The 23,030-nt window shown below is 52.2% G+C and overlaps 1 protein-coding gene across 1 annotated transcript; it reads right to left on the reverse strand.

The window, feature by feature from the left end:
- Nucleotides 1-13,562: 13,562 nt before the first annotated feature.
- SELPLG (selectin P ligand) lies at nucleotides 13,563-22,724 on the reverse strand. The gene is made up of 2 exons (XM_084648983.1): nucleotides 22,579-22,724; nucleotides 13,563-15,289 (listed from the first exon to the last, which is right to left on the reverse strand). Exons 1-2 carry the CDS (start codon nucleotides 22,619-22,621, stop codon nucleotides 14,172-14,174), a joined length of 1,161 nt encoding a protein of 386 aa, XP_084505109.1. The 5' UTR covers nucleotides 22,622-22,724; the 3' UTR covers nucleotides 13,563-14,171.
- Nucleotides 22,725-23,030: the final 306 nt, after the last annotated feature.

A 23,030-nucleotide genomic window follows, 5' to 3' on the forward strand; every position in this document is an offset into this window, starting at 1 on the left:
CCACATAAACAACCAAACTGGCCTCACTTCTCTATTTACAGGAAGATTCTTTGCAAGGCTATTACGAGCAAAGTTTCCATCACAGACCATCTTCCTGTGCTCACCCACATCCCTTTGAAGGCCACTTCAGCAACGGAATCTCACAATTTATTACAGTTCTGGGCCGAGCCCTGCATGCCTTATTCAGGCAAAATTCCCCTCAACTTCCATGGAAGCCGAAGCAGGAGAGTATCATCTGCAACAGAAATTTGGCCTGACTGTCTAACAAACCACAGCCACGTGCTATGGGCTGTAAATGGAGCTTGACCCTGGGATCCTTAGCACTAAACTTACGCTAGCTCCAACAGAGCAGATTTTCACAGCTCTCCGGGCACTTCAGACAAGGAGGGCCGCATCACGGTCCCCGTTTTACAGATGGTAAGCGGAGACGCAGAGCAGGGAGTTGACTTGCTTGAGGTTGCCCGGCAAGTCAAGGCAGAGGCGGGAATAGAACCTGGTCCCTCAATTCCCAGCCCAGTGGCCTCTCCACTGGGCGTCACTGCCTCCAAACAGCACAAGCTCCTCCCACTGGAGCTGGAGGAGTAACTGCGGATAGTGGTAAAGGGCACCCTATTGTACTTGCTGATGCCGCCACTAGAGGGAGACAAGGTCACATGACCTAAGCCAATGAGTTCTACATGGACTAAGTACCCTAGACGTTAATCGGTGTATTAGTAAGAAAAATAAGACCAACCTTTATCAGCCTTTTCTTTTCCAATTTGCCTCCCCCTGAAATGCTGCTGGTGACCACTGTATGGCGCTTCCCCCATCTGAACAACAGGGAAAACACATACTTAGTAGTTCTGTTAATCAGCATGAGGGTCAGCTAGAGTCAGCCAGTTGGCACTTCTTGGGTTTAAGGCTGCGAGCTCAGTGACAGCCAGGGCCAACTTTTCACACCCCCACCAGAACACTGACTGTTACAGGCACGCGAGCTGCATGGGGAAAACAGACACCCAGCTGCTTGGATGGGGTGAACAGACGCAGTGCCAAGAGGAAGGGCACAGGCGGTGCGTGGCTTTTTTAAGAGTTTGGCCCACAGTATCCAGGCCCAGTCTGCAGCCCTGCCATAGTCCTAAATCTCCTTCCTATTTTGACCGAGTGTGGCATCTGCGTCACAGGGCATTAGTCTCTCTCGTCTCCTGCCCGCCCCCTCACACGGTCACACATGGGACAATTTCTGCTACAAACATTAAATGCAGGATCACCCCCCCGCAGCTTTCTCTGCTGGGCCCCGCCCAGCACTCCCAGCCATGTGGCAATGCTGCTTTAGACCCAGAAATAACACGTGTAATTACCAACTTTGACCAAGAAATCCAGCTCAGAGCTTAGTCCTGGTGACAAAGGACTACTTACCTGGCCACCTTTGGGGTCAACAGCCTTGGTGTCATGTGCCCAACATCTGGCTCGAGTTCAGGAGCAAACCATGGCCTCTATTAAGTAGCACTAAAAAGGAAACATTTAAAGTAAAACCCCTAGAAATGGAAACACTAAATGACTGAACTTAAGTCTAGGTCTGTGAGCGGAATCTCAGGGTTAGAGCTCATGCCCAAGAACGGAAGGGCTTGTTAGGGAACAGGACATCTATCACGTATCTATTAGATAAGAGGGCACCACAGCTGGGATCTGAGTTTGTCTCGTTCAGTTCCTCTCTCAGCAAAAGGTGCCTGGTTGACAGTCCTGGAGTGGGAAGTTTTATCTACACACTGAGAAGAGGGGGAGAAGATGGTTATGTCTAGAATGTGGAATCAAGAGAGCTGGATTCGTTCTCTGGATCTGCCGGAGACTCGCAATGCGACCTTGGCAGAGCCGTCTGCAAACGAGATGGGGATCGGACCCCGAGGAGAGCTGTGAGAATGAGTTACATTTTCCAAAGCACTCAGCTCCTAGATGGAAGGTGCTGCAGATGTGCCCTGGATTGTTCCGTACCTCGATGGTATAGCTATAATGCAGCCAGTAGACATACTGCCCATCCCCACTCATCCCAGGCAATAGGGCTCACCTCTGATCTGCAGGCACCAGCTGCTGAGGGTGAAAGGAGACGTCTGGCTGCATGTCCCATTCATTCCTTGGCTTCTTCCCCGAGAGCACCCAAAAGGGGGACACAGTTGATGCTAGCCATTGTAGTTTTAGACACACCCATCCCTCTGTCCTTCTCACAAGCTCCCAACCAGTTCTGAGGTGGTACAGGCTATGCCGGATTTGAACCGGAGACCAGGCAAGGAGGAGTTTGGACAATTCATGGGGAATTCCTACCCTGGGTGGAGCGTCTGTGTGCTATTTTGTGTTTTTGTACTGTAGTAGTCTCGGCCCCTCAGTCCATCTTAAACAGGAGGCATTTATTACAGAAGACAGCTACAACTACACATGGAAACAGGCCTCAGGTTCCTGCTTGGCCTCCTTTGTTCACCATGTACCGCGATCCGCACCCCATCTGGGGCGCTGTAGACAAGGCGGAGTCACCAAGTGGCTGAACAACATACTGCAAGGAAACAGTGTCAGGAACCAACCTAGGCAAGCTTGCTCACCCCGCACAAACCTGACACACAGTAACCTCCCTCCGTATTTCTCTGATCCAGTGACTTGGCACTGTCTGCCAGACGCAGCCAGCATAGGTCTAAGGCACGCGCAAACTCTGCCAGGATGGCAGCTGACGAAGGAAATGCTCCAAATAGACCCACTGTGACTTCTGCAGTCGGCATCCACGTGGCAGACACCCAAAGCGCGCTCTCTCCTCATTAGCCTGACTGGGGAAATTCTTCTGCTGTCCCGACCTCGGTCTGCAGCTTCCCAACGATCACAAGGCCTGAGAGGCAGCGTTTCTGGAACAGCAGGAAAGGCCTCACATGTTCCACCCTCGTCTGGGGTGGGATGCACGTTGCAATGGCTACAGGAAAGGAAATCCTATCTCCAAACCCTCTCCTAGACCCTCCTCTCCCAGCATCAGCCACAAGTGAAAGGAGTCTGATGGTCTCAAGGTCAATGGGCATTTCAGAGGCAGAGACCTGGAGGAACCCCATCTAGAGCAGGGTCAGGGTGGTGTCTTTCCAATCTCATTTAACCAGTTCCCCTAGGAGATTCTTCCACAGTCAAACCGATCTCACTGGCGGGACATTTTTCTTGCTATCTCCTTTCCATTTCCTGTCCTTTATTGCAGCCCCAGGCTCCTGGTTGAACCCCCTTGTATCACACTGAGGAACTCCTGCCCACCCACCGATTTCAGGATGCCTACAAGAGATGCCTAGGAGTGATAGCATCCTGGGCCAGGCTTGCAGAGCAACACGGGAGAAGCTTGCACAGGGCCTGGATGCACTGACTGTACAAGTATTCATGCCTCACCTTGCTTCTGCTGAAAGCAGTGGGAGATTGTTAATTACCTTCAGCGGAAGGAGGAGCAGGCCTTAAAAGTAGAAAACAAACTCCCATTCAGGGCCTTATCCGATGCCCTAGAGCGCATGAGAGTCTTGCCACTGCTTTCATTGGATTTCAGATGTGGCCTGTAGGTGGGAGGCAGTATGGCCTAGTGGATAGAACATTGGACTAGGACTCAGGACACCTGGGTTCTATTCCTGGCCTGGTCACTGGCCTGTTGGGTGACTTTGGGCAAGTCACTTCCTGTCCCTCAGTTTCCCCATTGGTAAAATGGAGATAACAACACTCTTTGTAAATCTCTTTGAGATCTATGGATGAAAAATGCCGTATAAGAGCTAGCGATTATTTAGTGCATACATGTAACTGGCCCCACAGGAGAGAGTCATTATTTTAAAATGATCAGTATGGCTTTTTAAAAGTAGGGCTAAGTGCCACGTCTCCCCATCTAGTTTCCTCACAAAAAACAAAGAGTGAAAGCACTGCATGATGTTCGAAACATTTACTAGTTAGCTAAACAAGAAAGCAAAACAGGCCTTTGATGGTAGTGATCTCAGATAAGCAGCTGCTATCCTGGGACAAAACAAAGCAGGTAGGCGCTGTTGTTGAGGGGAAAACAGGAGGAAAGCAGGAGGGAGGGATAGCTCAGTGGTTTGAGCATTGGCCTGCTAAACCCAGGGTTGTGAGTTCAATCCTTGAGGGGGCCATTTGGGATCTGGGGCAAAAATTGGGGATTGGTCCTGCTTTGAGCAGGGGGTTGGACTAGATGACCTTCTGGGGTCCCTTCCAACTCTGATATTCTATGATGGAAAATGCTTTGACACTCAAAGATTAAAGGGTCAAATCTGAGCCTCATTGTGAGCGGCTAAGTCCTTTCCACACAACTGGGTGGATGGTAGGGGTTGGGAGTTTAAAAGCTTTTTAAAATTATGCAGTTAGTGAAGAAAATACAGCTCCAAATAATGCAGCTGTTCACCCGCAGTCAGTGACCTCAAACAAGACGATTCATGCCAAGCTATCGTGTCGTGCCAGGACATGGCCTGTTCTTCCGAGTCAGCGGCAGTCATGTGAGCACAGGTGCGAGAAGCAGCTGGTTTTGTCGGAGTGTGTAGACAACAGACTCAGCGCCCAGGGTTCAGGAAAGCAATGAAAGATATGCTCATGCCCATCCCTGTTCAGCAAACCACTGAAGCTGAATAAGGATTCTTTACTGAATTGGGGCCATAGCAAGTAACCAGACATCACATAATAGCATCACGAGGGCTAAAAAACCAATGGGTGTCAGCATAGCCCGAGATCTTCTCCGGGCCCGACCTGTTAGCAGGAGTTAGCTTCCGAGTAAGTTCTGCTGGCTCTTTGAGATAGGTATGGGCTTGTTAGCTCAGGGGAAGGCCAGACCCTCTGGCTAGAGAGACCCACGGTTTGGTTAGGTAGGTGGTGCCTGCAGATCATGGGGGAGGCATGTTGCTTGGGATAAGTGGTGATGGGAGGGCACTAGGGCAGGTGTACAGGAGAAGACAGATCTCTACAAGGAAAATTCTAGGAATGAGCAGGCATGGGCATAAAGCATCAGCTGAGGTTAACAATCACGTTACTTTCATTCCAGTTATCACCAAAAGCCATGGAGGGAGCGTATGTGGACATGTACCGATGGGGTATATTCTGGTCTGAGAGCCCATCTGTACCAGCTGGCAATCTGAGGAGGGAAGAGGATTGTATTAACAACCAGCTCTCACTCTTCTCATCTCAGCTTTATGGCTGCTCCCGGACTACGCTGGGCCCCAGTTGATGGCCATTTGCACTGTGCATCTCTTGCACGAGTGTAACTTTGTCGTTCCCATGCTGCCCTGGAGAAGCTCATGTCCAAGTTATGCCCCAGGCCTTGCAAGGGGCTCTTCCCAGGAGCAGTAAAGCTCAAACTTGCAGGCAGGCATGTGAAGAGAGTGGAAGGGTAGGAGTGGCTTTAGGCCACTCTGACAAAGTTCCTCCTCTGCCTTGGTGGGTCCTGCGCTTATTGGCGGATTTGCTCGCCTCAGAGATTCACGGCCGCCCTCAGTTTGGCCACTTTTGCTAGTGGCTCAAACCTGCCGTTCACTCAGCTAACCTCATCACTGGCCAGCATGAGGGAAACGGAGAACAATCCCCGCAGTCTCTGTGTCCCACCTCGTGGGTCGGGGGATAGGCCAGGGACCTTCCCCTCTGGTGTGACCCACGGTCCAGGTCACCTCCTCTTGTCTCAAATAGGGAGTTGAGGGGAATGGGGGGAACCCGGGCCCGCCCTCTACTCCGGGTTCCAGCCCAGGGCCCTGTGGATTGCAGCTGTCTACAGTGGCTCCTGGAACAGCTGCGTGACAGCTACAACTCCCTGGGCTATTTCCCCATGGCCTCCTCCCAGCACCTTCTTTACCCTCACCGCAGGATCTTCCTCCTGAAGCCTGATCACGCTTGTACCCCTCAGTCCTCCAGCAGCACGCCTTCTCACTCCCTGCTCCTTGCACACCCTCCCCTAACTGACGGGAGGTCCTTTTTAAACCAGGTGTCCTGATTAGCCTGCCTGCCATAATGGATTCTAGTACGTTCTTAATTGGCTCCAGGTGTCTTAATTAGCTTGCTGTCTTAATTGGTTCTAGCAGGTTCTTGATTGCTCTAGGGCAGCCCCTGCTCTGGTCACTCAGGGAACAGAAAACTTTTCATCCAGTGGCCAGTATATTTGCCTTCGACCAGACTCCTGTACTAGTCCGGTGTCTCTCCCTTCGAGGGCAGGCAGTGGTGCTTAATCAGCTAGTCCTGTCCACGCTCTGGTACCGGCTCAACACCCTGGTCCCGGCCCCGGGTTTCCTGGCCAACCTCCGGACATTGATTCTGGAGTTCTTCTGGTCAGGCTGCACTGGGTCTCTGCAGGGGTTCTCCATCTGCCCCTGGAGGAGGGAGGGCAGGGCCTGAAGTGTCTCCGCACTCAGGTCCATGTCTTCCGCCTCCAGGCCCTGCAGAGGCTCCTTTATGGTGCAGGTAGTCCGGCGTGGAGCGCATTGGCACACGCCTTCCTGCGCCGCCTCCGAGGGCTCCGATATGACCGGCAGCTCCTTTATCTCCACCCGAGGGGTCTTCCGCGAGACCTCTCCGAGCTGCCGGTCTTCTACCAGGACCTCCTCCGGACCTGGAAACTGTTCGCAGCGACCAGGTCCGTGGCGGCCTCCCTGGGGGTAGACCTCCTCGCGGAGCCCCTGCTACACAACCCCCAGCTCCGTGTGCAGGTGGCGGAGTCCCCCTCGGTGCGCCAGAGGTTGGTCCTGGCGGAAGTCACCAGAGTCGGAGACCTCCTGGACTATGACCGGGGAGACTGGCTGGATCCCCTGACGCTCGCTCAGCGCATGGGGCTCTCCAGACCGCGTACTGCCCTGCGCGTACTTCAGGAGGTGAGGGCCGCTTTACCGCCCGCTGCTCGGGTTTACCTCGACCGGGTCCTGCGAGAGGGCGCGCCCCGCCCACCCTCCACCCTAGGCCCTCCGGACCTTCTCATCGGGCCCCTGCCCCGTGGACCCGACCGCCCCCCCCGCCCCTTCACCGTGAGCCGGCTCCGCGAGCTGCAGCCGGTCCGGTTCCAGACCGCGCCAAAACGACATCTCTACACGCTCGTGCTCCACACCCTTCATGTCCTCACCCTCGCGTCCCGCCCTGACACAAAGTGGCGGGACCTTCTGCCACCTCTAGAGGGTGAGGAGCCCCGGTGGGCCAGCCTCTACTCCACCTTAGTGCCGAGGCCCGCCGGGGATATCAGTTGGCGGCTCCTTCACGGGGCCGTGAGCACGGGCGTGTATTTGGCGCGGTTCACCCCGATCCCGGACACCTGCCCCTTTTGCGGCGTGAGGGAAACCCTGGCGCACGTCTATCTGGAGTGCGCCAGGTTGCAGCCCCTATTCCGGCTCCTCACCAATCTTTTGTTACGGTTTTGGTTGCACTTTTCTCCTCACCTTCTCATCTACGCACTCCCTGTCCGTGGCCCCACTAAGTCGCGGGACCTCCTGGTCAACCTCCTTCTGGCCCTGGCTAAAGCGGCCATCTATAAAACGAGGGTGAGGAGGTTGGCCGATGGAGTCTCCTGTGACTGTGGGGCCGATTTCCGATCCTCTGTCCGTTCAGGTCTCGGGCAGAGTTCCTCTGGGCGGTGTCCACTGACTCCCTTGATGCCTTTGAGGAGCGGTGGGCGCTGTCCGGGGTTCTCTGCTCGGTGTCCCCGTCCGGTTCCCTTCGTTTGACCCTTTGACCGCACTCCTGTCCCTGTTGTTCATTAGTTGTCCCCCGTAATTGTTTGGTTTTCCAGGTCCTGTGGACCCCCCCCCCTTAGGCTGGGGGGGATCCTTTAGCAGTGGACGGGCTTCGCCCGCTCACTTCGTGGATCCCAATAAGACCAGACTCCTGTACCCCACTGGTCTGGGTCTGTCACAGCCACCCACACAGAAAGACCCTCCTAACATTAGCAGCAGAGCAGAAAACCCCTTTGCATATTTTAACGAGCTGTATTTTTAAATTCAGTACATGATTTTTTAAAAATATAATTGAAAAACGTTCAAGCTACCAGAATCCAGCCCCGGTGCTCCCCTTCCATGCATTGCTAGCGCACGGAGCTACCTCACCGATGCAGCCCTGAAATGGGCAAAGTCTAAGCACCCTCTAGTGACAATACCATGTTCTTGCATAAACCCAACCAGCATCTTATTCAGAGCTGAGCAAGCCCCTAAAATAAACCAAAAAGAAAAGGAGTACTTGTGGCACCTTAGAGACTAACCAATTTATTTGACCATGAGCTTTCGTGAGCTACAGCTCACTTCATCGGATGCATACCGTGGAAACTGCAGCAGACTTTATATACACACAGAGATCATGAAACAATACCTCCTCCCACCCCACTGTCCTGCTGGTAATAGCTGATCTAAAGTGATCTTAAAACAAAAAAACTTCAAATCCAGACCCCAGCGAGAAACTGCTGAATTGGAATTCATTTGCAAATTGGATACTATTAATTTAGGCTTAAATAGAGACTGGGAGTAGCTAAGTCATTATGCAAGGTAGCCTATTTCCCCTTGTTTTTTTCCTACCCCCCACCCCCAGACGTTCTGGTTAAACTTGGATTTAAACTTGGAGAGTGGTCAGTTTGGATGAGCTATTGCCAGCAGGAGAGTGAGTTTGTGTGTGTATGGGGGTGGGGGGGGGGTGAGAAAACCTGGATTTGTGCTGGAAATGGCCCACCTTGATTATCATGCACATTGTAGGGAGAGTGGTCACTTTGGATAAGCTATTACCAGCAGGAGAGTGAGTTTGGGGGGGGGGGGGCGGAGGGTGAGAAAACCTGGATTTGTGCTGGAAATGGCCCAACTTGATGATCACTTTAGATAAGCTATTACCAGCAGGACAGTGGGGTGGGAGGTGGTATTGTTTCATGATCTCTGTGTGTATATAATGTCTGCTGCAGTTTCCACGGTATGCATCCGATGAAGTGAGCTGTAGCTCACGAAAGCTCATGCTCAAATAAATTGGTTAGTCTCTAAGGTGCCACAAGTACTCCTTTTCTTTTTGTGAATACAGACTAACACGGCTGTTACTCTGAAACCTAAAATAAACCAGGTGATTTCTTCCTGCTGCCCTCAGTCTGAAAACTCTACCAACGTGGGCATCCAGAGAAACGTTGAGTCACTTTGCTCCCTGGACACAGGCAGAGGTCTCAGCTTTGCACGAGTCCGATGAAAAGTTGCAGATCTAAGGCATGAACAGCGTGGCTAAGAGAGACTATTGCTCCCTGCATTTCATTTCAGCTAGTAGGTAGATGAACAATATCCAACACTGGAAAGCTCCTACTGTCAAATGCCATTTCTTGGCTTTCAAACCTCAGTAAAAACATTGGTCTCCAATGCGTTTCCCCAGAGAAAGCCAAGAACAGCAATCTCTGCACCATGCTGTCTCCAGGCATCTCTGTGCAACTAAAATGAAATTCCATGTGCTGGCCTCCAAACCCTCTGAGATCTCCTCTTTGCTAATCTCTGCTCCCCTGGCACTCAGATCTGCACAGCCAAGACTGGAAGAGCTGTTTTCCCCTGGATCTGCACTTCAGAGGGAGACAGGGAATTACTGGACCTTTGGGGGTGCTTATGCATGCAGGTTCCAAGAGCATTCTGGTTCTCTCCAAGGTTACTGAGAAGCTCCTTAAATCAAGACACTGAGACTCTCTATTGAAACACATTAACCATGGGCTTTATTGGTTACGTCTGCCGCATAGGGGAGCCCATAACACTCCCAAAGTCCTGTCCCTGCATGCAGGGGTTCCATGTGATATAAAAGCCGGGACAGATTCTCTTGGGTCAGTCTAGTCTGTGACCCAAAGTCCTACTCAGGAACACGCAGAATATCTCCCCTGGATCATCGCTCTTACCTAAATTCAGTGGCCTCTGTCCCACTGCTTTGCCTGCTTCAAAGCTCCCCACTATAACAGAAGACCATAATGGCTCACGCATTGCCTGCTTCATATGAGATTACACGGGGCTAGGACATACTCAGCTTATTTGCCGAGTTGTGCTGAGAGGTGCAAAGCCTGCAAAGTTATCTCCTTCAGGGAGCTGGCTTACTGCTGTGGTTAACCACTCAAGCAAGCAGCCAGAAGTCAGCTATTGCTAAGCATTTTCCAACATCTGTCCTCCTCAACACCCGTATGTCCGTCCCGTCCAGTCTGGAATGACAAGCCACCGACTGTTACAAAAGCCCTCCCCACTGGCCAGTCATTTTTTCCCCAAGAAGCCAAAGGATTGTGCCAGTGAGGGGTTCTTTTTGCAAGGCCAGCTGTGCCCCCCCCTCATAGCAGACATGTGGTCCCCATCTTCCAAAGCACATGCTGCTCAGGCGCAAGCCAGCAGAGTGCTGGCAGATTCAGGAGCGCTGCTCTGCATGCATGCAGCTTCTGGGGGTGCTTGTAGACCTCACAGTCGGAACATCTAACCCTGCTGCATCAGCCACCGATGCATGGTGCCCATGGTGGGAAGGTGGGGCCCAGGCAGGTTCCTGGAAGGGGCAGTTTCCTGGGTGCCGTTGTGCTCGGAAGAGTGAGGCTTTCTGCATGCGCTCTTGGACAGCTGCACGAACCGGTTCAGACAGAGTCAGCGTTGATCCAAACCGCCACTTGGGTACCGTTCAGAAGCCGTTGCTGACGTCTGTCTCTGCGGGAGGGTGCATCTCGCACACCAACCTTACGTAGCCTCCCACCCTGTTCTCCTCCGGAATCGCACTGCTCCCTGCATCCCCTGCCTGCCCCAGCAAGGCTCTCCCCTCTCACAGCATCCCCTCCCTTCGAACACAGGGCCCCAAACCTGCCCATGTTGAGTTAAGCTGGCACACGGTGCCAGGGCTGCAAAACTTCCCTTGAGAGAGAGAGAGAGAGAGAGAGAAAGAAGCCAGCGTGAGTCCCTCGGGAACTGTCTCAGGTGTCTCTCTGGGTGTGCGCCTCTCAGAATCCCCCCTCCCAGAATCACTGCTCCCACTGCACAGGGACGCTGAGCCGATGCACAGCATGCAGCGGGGGAGCGTGGCCAGCAGGTCGCCACCTGCGGCCTGGCTCTGAGCCATGCACCACGTTAGGAGACTATCATCGTTAGAGGAATCGGTGCCCTTGGCATCGGGTACGCCCCTGGTGGCTGGCACGCAGCAGTGGCATAATCTCAGAGGAGCTCTCTGTGCCCAGGGCTTGTGATTGGCCAGGTGGTAACCCGGGCCCATATCCTGGGGAAGGGGCTCTAGAAAGGAGGGGTGGGGCGGGAACGGAGGCCCAGGAGCAGCAGGAGACGGGCCGTGCCTTGACTGGCCTTTAGAGCGGCCCAGCTAACCCTGCTGCGTGCCCGGGAAAGCACAGAGATCCAGCAGGGCCTCCGTGCGGGTGGGGATAGCCCGAAAGAGCCCTAACAGACAGAGGGGAGGAAGGCACCCCGGAGGGGCGGTCCGCCAGCGGGACAGCTCTTGGGCAGATGGGTGAGCTAGGAACCAGGCTGTCCCTCTGGAGAGCCCTAGATGTCACTGTTGCCTTCTCAGCCAAGCTGCTCACTTTCCATTTGATGCAGCCCTGGGCGACATCTCCCCTATTTCAGGCAGGGGAGTATTCGAATGTCCACAGGATGGAGATTTAATCATCTCCTTCGTCAGCTTCCGGGGCAGGCAGGTGACATGGGCTCCTCGTACCGTTATTGATCGCCGCAAGCCATTGCCCCCGATCAGAGCAGAGGACGGACTAGCATAGGGTGGTGTTTAATCTGGGTTTCAGCGGCTGTGGTGCTTTCAGAGAAACCTGATTTGGATCAGCTGAGGCTCCCTGGTGAGGGAGGGGCACATCCTTGAGCTGCTGGAGAAAGCCATTTGCAGATGCATAACCACCACGAGCAGCACTCGTCCTGCAAACCCCAAACCTATTCTTGAGCGCCTGCTACCAGCACCTTCTCGATTAGCTATTTACATGTACAAGGCACTCCGGGAACAGGAAGTGCCGTTATCTCTGTTTTACAGATGGGGAAACTGAGGCAGAGAGAGATGACCTGCCTTGCTCACAGTCGCACACAGCCGGGAGTTGAACCCAGATCGTCTGACTCCCTGTCCAGCGTCTTAACCACGAGCCCACCCTTTTGTCTGGAGTCAGGGCCTGCAGCAGAGCCAGTCTGCAGGCAACTGAGTGCGTGGCGGTGGCCTGCAGCAGGCAGCCGGCCCGGCTTGGTCAGAAGAGGTAGCAGCCCAGCTCTTAAGCCATGCAGCAGCAGGGCAGCGGCTGCTCAGAGCATTCGTCCAGGGCTGAGTTAGCGCACGCTTGTTCCCAGCCTTGCTCCTGCCCTGCCTCACTCCCGGTAACCCGGTCCTGACCCTCGGCTCCGATTCCTGACTGTGGCTCTGACCTCGGGCACCTGGCCTCTGACTCCATCTCTGACCCCGGGCTCCAATGCCACTTTACCAACTCCTGCTCCACCCGGGAGACCTGATTCCTGCTCCGCCCAAGAGGCCCGCCCGCGCGCCCCGGTTTTGAGTTGCCACAGAGAGGCCAGATGGAGTTCACTGCTCAGCTGCTGCTCTGTTGGAGAATCCACCCTCCCTCCCTTTTTCTCCCTAGCCGCTGCAAGTGCAGGTGAGCTAGTGATGAAGGCAGACATTTAATGGGCATGCTTACAATCTTCCTGAAGCTAAAGGAGGCCTGCTCCTGCTGATGGTGAAACAGATGATGCCACACGGAGCGGGTCAAAAAAGAGCAACGTACAGCTCAACACAGATGAGGCAGGGAGGGGCTCAGCAATTTGCCATGTTGGGCCCTAACTAACCACAAGCTCCTAGGACTATCCTGTGCAAAGAACCGTTTCCTTCCCTGTGTCTGATCAGATAGGGCTCAGTGAGTCAGCGTTCAACGGAACTAGGAAGCCCCCGTAATATTTATTTCAACAGTGGTGAACTCGGTACATAAGGCATAAAACCAATCACAGTGCATTTAGCTACAAGCCTGCAATTTCATTGTGAATAGCGCACTACAGCCCACAGAGCAAAAGGTTCATTACAAGAGAAGATGCAGCAAACAGTAACTGTCCTCTGACCTGTCCCTTCCTATGAGGAAAGCACACCCAGTGTCACCATGAAGCCCACTGTTTGGAGACCGTGTGGCAGGGACACATTACAAAGACTAGAACCTAAAGCCCCATGACTCGGACAGTCAAGAGAGGAATGGGGTCAAAGAAACATCACCCTACATTTCCCTCCCAGTGTGGGGTGCTGAGAACAGTACATGCCCTGTGTTTGATACCTACAGTTACCGCCAGCGACTGCCTGGATTCAGCATTGGGATGCCCACAGCCCGTCACGCAGCACTGGAGAGGGAACAGGCTCTGAAGAGTGGGCTGGAAGGTGACGTTGCCCAGGGCTGTCTCTGAGCAGCCCGCCCTGCCATTCCCCTCCGAGTGGTGGCATGTGAGCCCAGGGCCATGACCCCTGAAGAGGTGTCAGGGGTATGACCACCCGGACTTTCCCAGATTGCTGAATGGGAAGTGGGTCCCTGTACGGAAGGGTTAAGAGCCACTGTCTTAAAGGGCCCAGGCCATGCCAGAAGGCGTTCACAGAAGAGACTTAACCACAGACAGGTACACAGAGATTTTTATGTTATTCATTTGAACAAAGAACATTAAATTGAGATTCCTTCACCCATTTAAGTGCAAAATAGTAACATGCCCCTTGTACATTAGTATAAATTAAAGCAGCGTCCCAGTTGTAACACTGTCTGGGCCAGGTCCACAGCTGGGGGTAACTCCTTCGGCTTCCCAGGAGCAGTCTGATTCATGCCAGCTAAGGATCTGGCCCCTTGTGCCCATGCTAGAGAGAACATCAAAAACGCAGCAGGCAGGTAAAGGTCAAGAGGACAGAACAGCAGTTTCAAAATCCCCAAGCCAGATGGAAAATCCAACCAGGTTCACCAGGACCCCCATTCCATATGCTCAGCAGTGTCTGCTCCTGGCAAATGCTCTTCGCTGAAGACTCTCTTGCCAGATGCCAAGTGCCTTTTGGGGTTGTGGTTGCTCAGCTAAGTATAGTACATCTCCTACTCACGTAACACAGACTGAGGCAACCTTAAGCCGAGTTAGATGGCCACCTAGGACACTGCACCCAAGAGATGTCGGGATGGAGAGGGTCACTCCAGTGCCCAGGAGGGGGCTGGATGGCCCAGGAAATGAGAATCGGAGAACCCCTGGGCAGGTGGCAAGGTGTTATTAATGGTCCGGCAGGAAGCTGCTCAGAGTCAGGTTGTCTCCTTCGGTCTCTGAGCTATTGTCTGTGGGCATCTTCATCCTCTTTACCTTGCTGGGCTTCTCCCCGTTGGCCACCGGCTCGTTGTCGGGCAGCAGGGCTGAGATACACACCATCTCAGTGTTGAGCTGGCGCACCTGGCAGACACGCTTCTGGCGCCACAGCAGGGTGGCGAGGACGGTGGTGCAGACGATGAAGATGGCAGCCACAAGGGCTAGGATGAAGATGGCCAGCAAACACTTCCCCACCAGGATGTTTGTGTGAATCGGCAGCTTCTGCAAGGGGACATTTGCTGTGACAGAGCCACCTGCCGGGGGCCTCGTGGGAGGAGAATGGGTCTTTCCCACCTTGGAGAGGCCATGCCTCCAAGTGGCCAACTCTTTCACAGGCAGGTCCCCTTCAGAGGACTGTGTCAGAGATTCAGGTGGTGAAGTCGGTGAGCTTTCCCCCAGCCCCTTCATTCCCACTGGCCTGATGGAGGAGCCATGTTCCCAACTCTCCGTGCTGCTCGTGAGGATGTCTTCTATCCCAGTGGCTGCCGCTTCTGAGGAGACGGTTCTGGAGCCCTGAATTGGAACCACCTTGGCTAAGGTATCAAGATGGTTGCCCACTGTAACTCCGGCTGCTTCTGTGGAGACGTCAGAGCTGTCAGCAGACAATGGCTCTGCTGTAGTGGTAGCATCATCATCATAAAAGTTTTCTTGGGACGTACTTTCATCTAGCTCCTCAGGAGCTAGAGAGACCTCAGTTTCTTCCACGGGATGCTCAGAAGGAGTCATGGAGAATGTGTTGTGGTGGCCAGTGGTGGTGGTCTCTTCAGCAGAAGAATTGGATGACTTCACCTCAGCTTCCCTCTTCTCGCGGATAAACACGGGGAAGTCAGTGCTCCCAGCCCCTGCTGTGTCCCACACCCACTGGCCCCGCTGAGAGCCCCCAGCCGCAGGAAGCCCGCCTGCTGCCGGGCTCTCTCGAACTGTGCCATCTCGGCCACTGAGCTGGATGGCTGGCAGCTTGTGGGCAGAGACCTGGAGCAGGCTTGCAAACAGCAGCAGCAGCGTGGCCCGGATTGGAGCCATTTGACCTAGGAGGAGAAAACAAAGAGATTAATTAAATTAACGGTAAATTAAATTAAAGGTAAAAAAAGAAAAGGCTGAGGAGGTAAGAGGAAGCAGCTGATCAAACATCCCCCTAGAGATGAGCTCGAGACGCAAGATTAGATCCCAACATTTGTGAGGATTCAGCGCTGCATTTCCATTCTCCGTTGCCCTGACGCTAACTGGGTATGGCCAGTGGCAACGCTGCAGGCTGAAAGCGTCCCTACATCAGAATGTGTTCGCTGCCTCTTCTCCCCACCTCATGCCTTCACAGCCTGATAACCCCTTTGTCGCTTCCAGCATGTGCAATTTGGGAGGAGGAGGAGGATTACAGTGGCACTTAGGAACCACAACCCTGGACGAAGGCCCCCCTGCGCTAGGTGCTGTCCAGATAAAGAAAGACACCTGTCTCCGCCCAAGGGAGAGTACGCTCCCGGGGAGGGGGCGGCGGCGCGGGGGAGGAGGGAGACAATGAACAGTGTTTGGCTGCAGAATGGAGTCTCAGCCCCGGGGTTCCAGAAAGCTGTCCAGGTCACTCATGGGGTATTAGGTGGCACAGAGAACTGCTCCAGGCCGCTCCGCAGGAGGAGTGTTTACGAACAACAACTGTATTTTGCACAATGACAGAGTGGGATCTAGACCTCTCCCTATGCTAGAGCCACCAGGGAACTGTTAGCAAACAGGTATGTCTGCCTGACTGCCACCCCAGTATGCCACCTGCAAACCGCTGCCTTCAGCACCCTAACAAGCATGGGCCTTCAGTTTGCAGGCATATGCAGAAGGCAGTCTGGGTATGTTAACCATGTGCCAGTCTCTGTAGGGCTCCTCCCTCCCTCCAGCTACCCTACAGATACCCTATGGGCTATCACCAGCAGGAGAGTGAATTTGTGTGAGGGGGTGGAGGGTGAGAAAACCTGGATTTGTGCTGGAAATGGCCCACCTGATAATCACTTTAGATAAGCTATTACCAGCAGGACAGTGGGGTGGGAGGAGGTATTGTTTCATATTCTCTGTGTATATATATAAAGTCTGCTGCAGTTTCCACGATATGCATCTGATGAAGTGAGCTGTAGCTCACGAAAGCTCATGCTCTAATAAATTGGTTAGTCTCTAAGGTGCCACAAGTACTCCTTTTCTTCCTACAGAGCAGAGGTTCTCAAACTTATTTGATTGTGCCCCACTTCTGTGTGTCTGTTGTAGTAGATTGTGCGTCCCACCCCGCCTTCGGGTGCCCAACCAGCAGCCGCCGCTCGCCAGCCACCCAGCTCTGAAGACAGAGCGGAGAAGCAGCGGCTGCCGGCTGGGCACCCAGCTCTGAAGGCAACGCCACCGCCAGCAGTTGTAGCAAGGGTGGCGGGGTACGGCATTGCCGTCCTTACTTCCGCGCTGCTGCTGGCGGCGGCGTTGCCTTCAGAGCTGGGCGCCCGGCCAGCAGCCGCCGCTCTCCAGCCACCCAGCTTTCATGGGTGTAAGAGCATGAATGTGCACGGGAAGTTCCGCCCCCCACTCCCCCAAGGCTTCTCATGCCCTGCCAGAATACGTTCTGCGCCCCCCCAGTTTGAGTACCTCTGCTATAGAGAATGGGCTTCTCCATCAGGGAGCCATGCTAGAGAGAGCAGTGCCTAGTTGTCTGATTGATAGCAACTGGAACTGTCCAAAACCCCAAAGACTCTGGCTGCTGATGGAAACACGTTACACTTGCATTTTAAATGAATGGATTGCATCATCCGCCACTCCATGAGGGACCCGCCCTCCTTGGTGAAGGAGCTTTGCCACATTCGCAGCTGGGAAAGAAAAACCTTAACCCCGCCCCAGATAGCTTGCAAAAATCTGGGATATTTTACCCTCGGGGAAAACCGATGAGCCTTGAGTGGGATTTGTACGCCAGCTCCCTGTGCCCAGTCATGGGTCACTTGCATGACTTCTGCGGCTGCTCAGAACTGGAGGTGGCTAGGCAACGCTTCTCTGTTTGATAGGGCCTAGGAGCCCAGTCGAGGATCAGGGCCCCCATGGTACTAGGTGTTTATGCAGTATGAAGAGATAGGCCTTGCCTCACGGAGCTTGCTGGCTACCTCGTGACCCGCAAAAACCCGGGGAGAGGAGCGGGGCACCCAAGGGAGCAATGCTGCAGCCAGAGTCAGCCTCCCTTCACCCCTCTGCGCAGCCATTGCCAAGTGCCCTGGGGATTTGGCAGAGGACAGTGGAATGACTCTGTGGGGTCCTATGGGGAGCTCGTCTCCTGCAGACTTCTGAACTCCCCCCCCCCCCCATTTCAATTCCATGCCCCCCACTGGCTCTGTGAGGTGGGTGTGTTGTCCCCTCCCTGTGGCACTGATCTATGGTGCTGCCTCTTTGCCCTTACACCCATACAAGAGTCTCTCTGATTCAAGCAATTTATAGTATTGATGGGGTGAGGGGCAGGTTGTGAGCACGATAAAATAAATTTAAAAAGGGAGACGGACGAGCTCCCTCCTGGACTACCAGGAAAACCCAGCTTGGGGCTGGTGTTGAAGAGCTGGACTCACAGGCAGGCTTGTGGGGGCTCAGTTCTAAGGGGAGAGAAGACATAAGAACGGCCATACTGGGTCAGACCAAAGGGTCACTAGCCCAGTATCCTGTCTTCCAACAGTGGCCAATGCCAAGTGCCCCCAAGGGAATGAACAGAACAGGTAATCATCAAGTGACCCATCCCCTGTCACCCATTCCCAGCTTCCGGCAAACAGAGGCTAGGGACACCATCCCTGCCCATCCTGATGAATAGCCATTGATGGACCTAACCTTCATGAATTTATCTAGTTCTTTTTTGAAGCCCTGTTATAGTCTTGGCCTTCACAACATCCTCTGGCAAAGAGTTCCACAGGTTGACTGTGTTGTGTGAAAAGACCTGCACTGCTCCAAGCCCCTAGCAGAGGAAACCACGACACTATCAGCTACAATTGACTACAGTGCCACAAACCCCGTTTCAAAACAGGAATCAGCTCCACCCATGGAAACTGCAGATAAAAGCAGTGGGTTCGTATGCGTCCTGTTTTGCAGCGTTCCTCTTCCTTCTCTCTCCTCCCCCCCCCCACCCCTGGCTCCATGCACTGTAGGAGTTTTAAGACCTGTGGAGGGGTTCACAGATGTGATTGCAGCCGTTCTGTTGAGTGGATCTTTCCCCACACCTCCTCTCAGTGCTGCAGGATTGCTTTCAGAACCCAATTATGAGTGGTCTGGTACCAGTGCAACCAAGTGGGGAGCAGTCACTAGGCCAAACCCCCGTAAAGACAAAGCCTAAATCAAGTGCTGTGGAAAGAGGGTTAATGGAAAACAAGGAGAGAGAGAGAGAGAGAAAGAGTGTGTGTGTTGGGGGGGGTTCTCTAACATGGCTAGTGAGATCACTGCCTTTGGAGGCCAAATAATTAGATTGTTTTGAGTCTAAATGGCTGTTATTCCTGAGTGGTTTTAAATGTCCCTTTCAGATGTAATTTAATTTAATTTACGGACTAATTACCTTACAAGGATTTCCTTCCCAGAGAGAGAAGGTAGCTATGATGGAGAGCAGATAACATCTCTGCTGGGGAACTGGAGAAAGTTTGCAAGTAAGAAAATGCACTTTAAGGAAGTAGAATCTCAAAGCAGCTCGAAAAATAACTGTGTAAAAGCTCTGGAGTCCTGTTAACGCACGAGTAGCGGTGTTAAAAGGGTTAGATGTAACACAACAGCCTGCTCTGCGGTAGCACTGGCATTCCAGGTAGCTCCCGAAGCACTCAAACTGTGTACATATAAAAAACCCACGTCACCACTGAAAGGTACCCTCCTCTGGGGCAGAACGCAGATTTTGTAAAACATGCCATTCACTGTCCTGTCAGGGGGAAAGGCTGTCCCACCCACTGATCCTCCAGCGCACTGTGCTCCAGCTGCCTAAAACCTCCAGCAGAGGACACCCATCTTATTCTCATGGTTTAGGTGCAGCTTGTTTGCTCCTGATCCTCAGCAGCCATTTGACTTGCAATATTCAAGCACAGACCCAACTGCAGAGTTCACACACTGGAAGGCTGTGGGCGGAGAGGGAAGCCATGACTGAGAGATTTGGGTACATTTCTAGAGGGACTGAGCAAGAAAGTGGCCCAGCAAGGAGCCTGGGTGTGTGTTTGCGTCTCTACAGTGGCTCCACTCAGAGGTAGAGAGAAAACATTTTCAGAATGGGCAGGAAGATACGGCAAACCACAAAGACGAGGTTTATACAACGGCAAACACACCTAGAGCCAGGTTTCAGATGTGAACAGCAGCTAGGCTACTGTGAAGGAGGAAAACCCAAGGAGCAGCACTCCACCCTCTTTTGATCAGGGGCGTCTCCGCTTGCCACAAACAGGACCCCGGTTGTGAGCACTCCACCCTGGGTTTGGTGCTCAGGAGCAGATCTCAGCAGCACAGGAGCCCACCAGAGCCTGGTCTATGCGTGCTGCTGGGAGCTACCACTGGGAACTTCTGCTGGAGATTCTCTAGGGCAGACAAGAGTCCAGGACCAAGATGGGGTGCATTGCACTATGGTTGCACATATTGTGACAGAGAAGAGGTCTTGAGGCTGATCTCTCTCTCCTTCACACCAGTGGCAATCAGGAGTAACTCCTGGGAGTTACCCAACATGACACGGGCCTATTGTCAGAGAGGTTATTTGTTAGTCTCTAAGGTGCCACAAGTACTCTTTTTCTTTTTGCGAATATAGACTAACACGGCTGCTACTCTGACACCAGGACAGGCAGCCAGCTGCAGGGAGGTGAAAGGTTTGCAACACGATGGATAAAATCCATTCTTTTTAAAAATAAAATCATCAATCAGAGAAGCTTTTATTTAAAATGTCCTTTTATTATTTAAATATTTTTTTCTTTTTAAAACTAAACCTATGTAAATTAAATTTGACATTATGAAAACCTGTATTAAGGCCTAAATTCACTATAATCTATTTAAATAATGTAAATTAAATAAATAGTAATCAAGCAGTACGTGTTTGCTGCCAAAATTTTAAAGTCAAACTCCTGAACTGGTGGATGTCACTAGCTAAGCACCTGGAACCAGAGTTCATTGAAGTGCTAAAGCAGCTTTTGACAGCACTAATCTCTTCTGCAGGTTCAGAGAGAATACTTCCTTCATTTCAGTTTACTCAGTTCAATGACCAGCTCATTTGAAGTCGAGAAACTGATTGGGAGTTGAAAGAGCAGAAAAGCTTGTTTTCTGCTTCCAATCTATGAATAAAAATGAAGCATGAGAGGATAAGATCTACTAGTTCTAAAATCTTGAAGGGATTGGTGACCAGAAATAATTAGTTCAATTTATTAACTACAGATAATAATTCCTTTGTTTAATAAATCATTTAGTTTTAAGTGCAAAAGATGTTTGAGAAATGTACTTTTTTTCTTATACATCAAGCACATTTAATGTAGTTTTATTTAAAAACAAATTTTAAAATGCTGGCTTTGTGCATTTTTAATTTAATTCCAACTTCTCTACAAATGCAGCTGGACACAAACCACAAGTAAAAAATTAATCGCCTCGTAAATAAGAAATGCATCATTCACTATTTCCTTACCATCAAAAATGTAAAAATTAAGAATCTGAATAAATGTACAGTAAGCTACCTAATTGCTTAAGTGATATAGAGATAGTGTCTCCTCCTGCTTAGCAAAAGTAATAACAAATTATACCCATTAGTGGGAATCAGACTTTTTTTTAAAGAGAAAAAAGGTAACTACAGCACAAATTCAAAACCAGACTAAAATTGATCACTTAAATCAAGTTTTCCTACTCGCTGCTTTAAACTGTGATTAGAACAGGTGAGTTAAATCACTAGTTTAATTCCTCCCTCATTTCCCACCCCATTTTGAGGCACCATGAAGAGCTGATGAACAATTACTTCCCTATAACTTAAGGCCAGGGGGTTTCTTTGGCAGAAGCAGCTAACTTTCAACTAAAAATGAAAGTTAAAGTTCCCAGTTAATGAGAAGCGTGGGCCCTGGATTAGCAAGGGTAGGACGCATGTGTCCTCCCGTCTCGGGGTGGGGGTGCAATATGAATGCAGCATGAGCAGCTAAGAGATCGACTTCTCTGGGCATGGCCTCCCCTCTCTGTTCCTTGTTCAGTCTCCCTTGCCAGAATGCTTCCAGAGAACTTCCACATTCACAGTGGGTCAGAATTTAGGCCAAATTTAGACCCTTACAGGGATGTACCTTCCGGGGGTCTCCCAACAGAGCTCTCCATGACCTAAAAGAGCTTTTCCAGTGCGAACCCACCTCAGGGCACCCTAGAACACCCGGAAGTAGGGGGACGCTGAGCAGGTTTAGGTCACTGGAGCTGTGCTGAATTATACTGGCTCAGGATCCAGCCCTAAACATTTCAGGTTGGACAAGCAGATCTGCTGGAGGAAGGCCAGCACACTTACAAAGGGCCAGGTGAAGACGCTATTACAAAGCCAGCAAGAATTCAATCACCAGGATGTCACCCATGTCTTAGGCCAAAAGATAATAAATCTCTGCCCATGACGCAGCCCTTCCGGTCCCTTATCATGGCAGAATGGCTCCACCGCCACAGCTGGACTCTCATGCAGCTGCCACAGAGCCCTGGTAACATGGGCGCTGCTTTGAAATCCATTACCCGTCACATCTGCACAGAGGCTAACAGCTCCAGAGCCTTCCAGGTCACGTTCTATTAAGCATCAAGATCCCCGTCTAGACAGGCAGCGCTCTCCAATGATCAAGGTGCCAGACTGGGTTCTAAGAGATCAAGGTCCTACCCTAGCTCTGCCCCAACTTGTGTTATGGATTAACCTGGAAAAGGTCACATATTTTACACTGGTAAGCCTTTGCACCCTGTGTGCCTCAGTTTCCCCATCTCTAAAGGCAGGAAGAACAGCACTTACCCAGCTCAGTAAAGCACACAGCGATCCACAGCTGAGCCCTACCCAGATACTAACTACACAATGGCATGGAGTCAGAACGAGGTTTTTGCCCTCCTCTACAGCCATGAAACCCCATTGCATGGAAATCAGCCCAGTGGGTCTAGGGTAAGTCTTAGGTTTGGCATTTGAAATAAACCTGAGCCTATCGTCATACTAGATCCACAGCTCTGCCTTGTGCCTCGCTGATTGCATCTCCCTCAAGGAGCTGCTGGCTGAGCGGCTCCAGGCACTGCAGCTGTTAAGGAAGATCACTCGGTGTGCTTGTAACATGCCCCTGGCTGACTGAGCTCCAAGCCCACCCACCCACCCAGCGCCGCCTTCCCCACCCCGATAGCCGCTTACCCTGGCTTGAAGAGGGCTGCCAGCGAAGGACGGGCGCAGGCATCACTCAGAGACCCAGTGCAGCGTGTGTCGAGGGGAAATGCTTAACGCCCCTTTCAAAGCTCGACTGGGTCTCTGCGCTACCTGCAATAATTCAGGAAGCCTCCCTGCCAGTGTACAAGCAAGAGAAGAAGGCGGAAGAGAAGTTGTGGTTTGGAGAGAACATGTGACGCCGCTCCCAGAAAGAGTGCATCACAGCCGAAAAGGAGAATCGCCACCGGGCCCGCAGGCCGGCTTTTAATGGATGCTTCACTAGCTAGGGAGCCAGCAAGTAAAGGGCATCTCAGACTCACGCTGGGCTTAGCAGCATGATCAACCTTACCCAGAGCAATGGCAGAGGCAGGAGACGATGGAAACCCTGCAGCTGAGCCCCGATTAAATGGCCCAGGAGAGTCAGAATTCGAGGGGGTAAA

The sequence above is a fragment of the Lepidochelys olivacea genome (assembly GCF_965140295.1).
Source record: "Lepidochelys olivacea isolate rLepOli2 genome assembly, chromosome: 15".
Lineage (NCBI taxonomy): Eukaryota > Metazoa > Chordata > Testudines > Cheloniidae > Lepidochelys > Lepidochelys olivacea.

Excerpts from the sequence above, each read along its gene's own strand:
- SELPLG (XM_084648983.1), bottom strand. The coding sequence starts at position 22,621 with ATGCCTGCGCCCGTCCTTCGCTGGCAGCCCTCTTCAAGCCAGG. Across the intron at positions 15,290-22,578 it reads GCAGCCCTCTTCAAGCCAGG|GTCAAATGGCTCCAATCCGG; the intron begins GTAAGCGGCTAT and ends TTCTCCTCCTAG.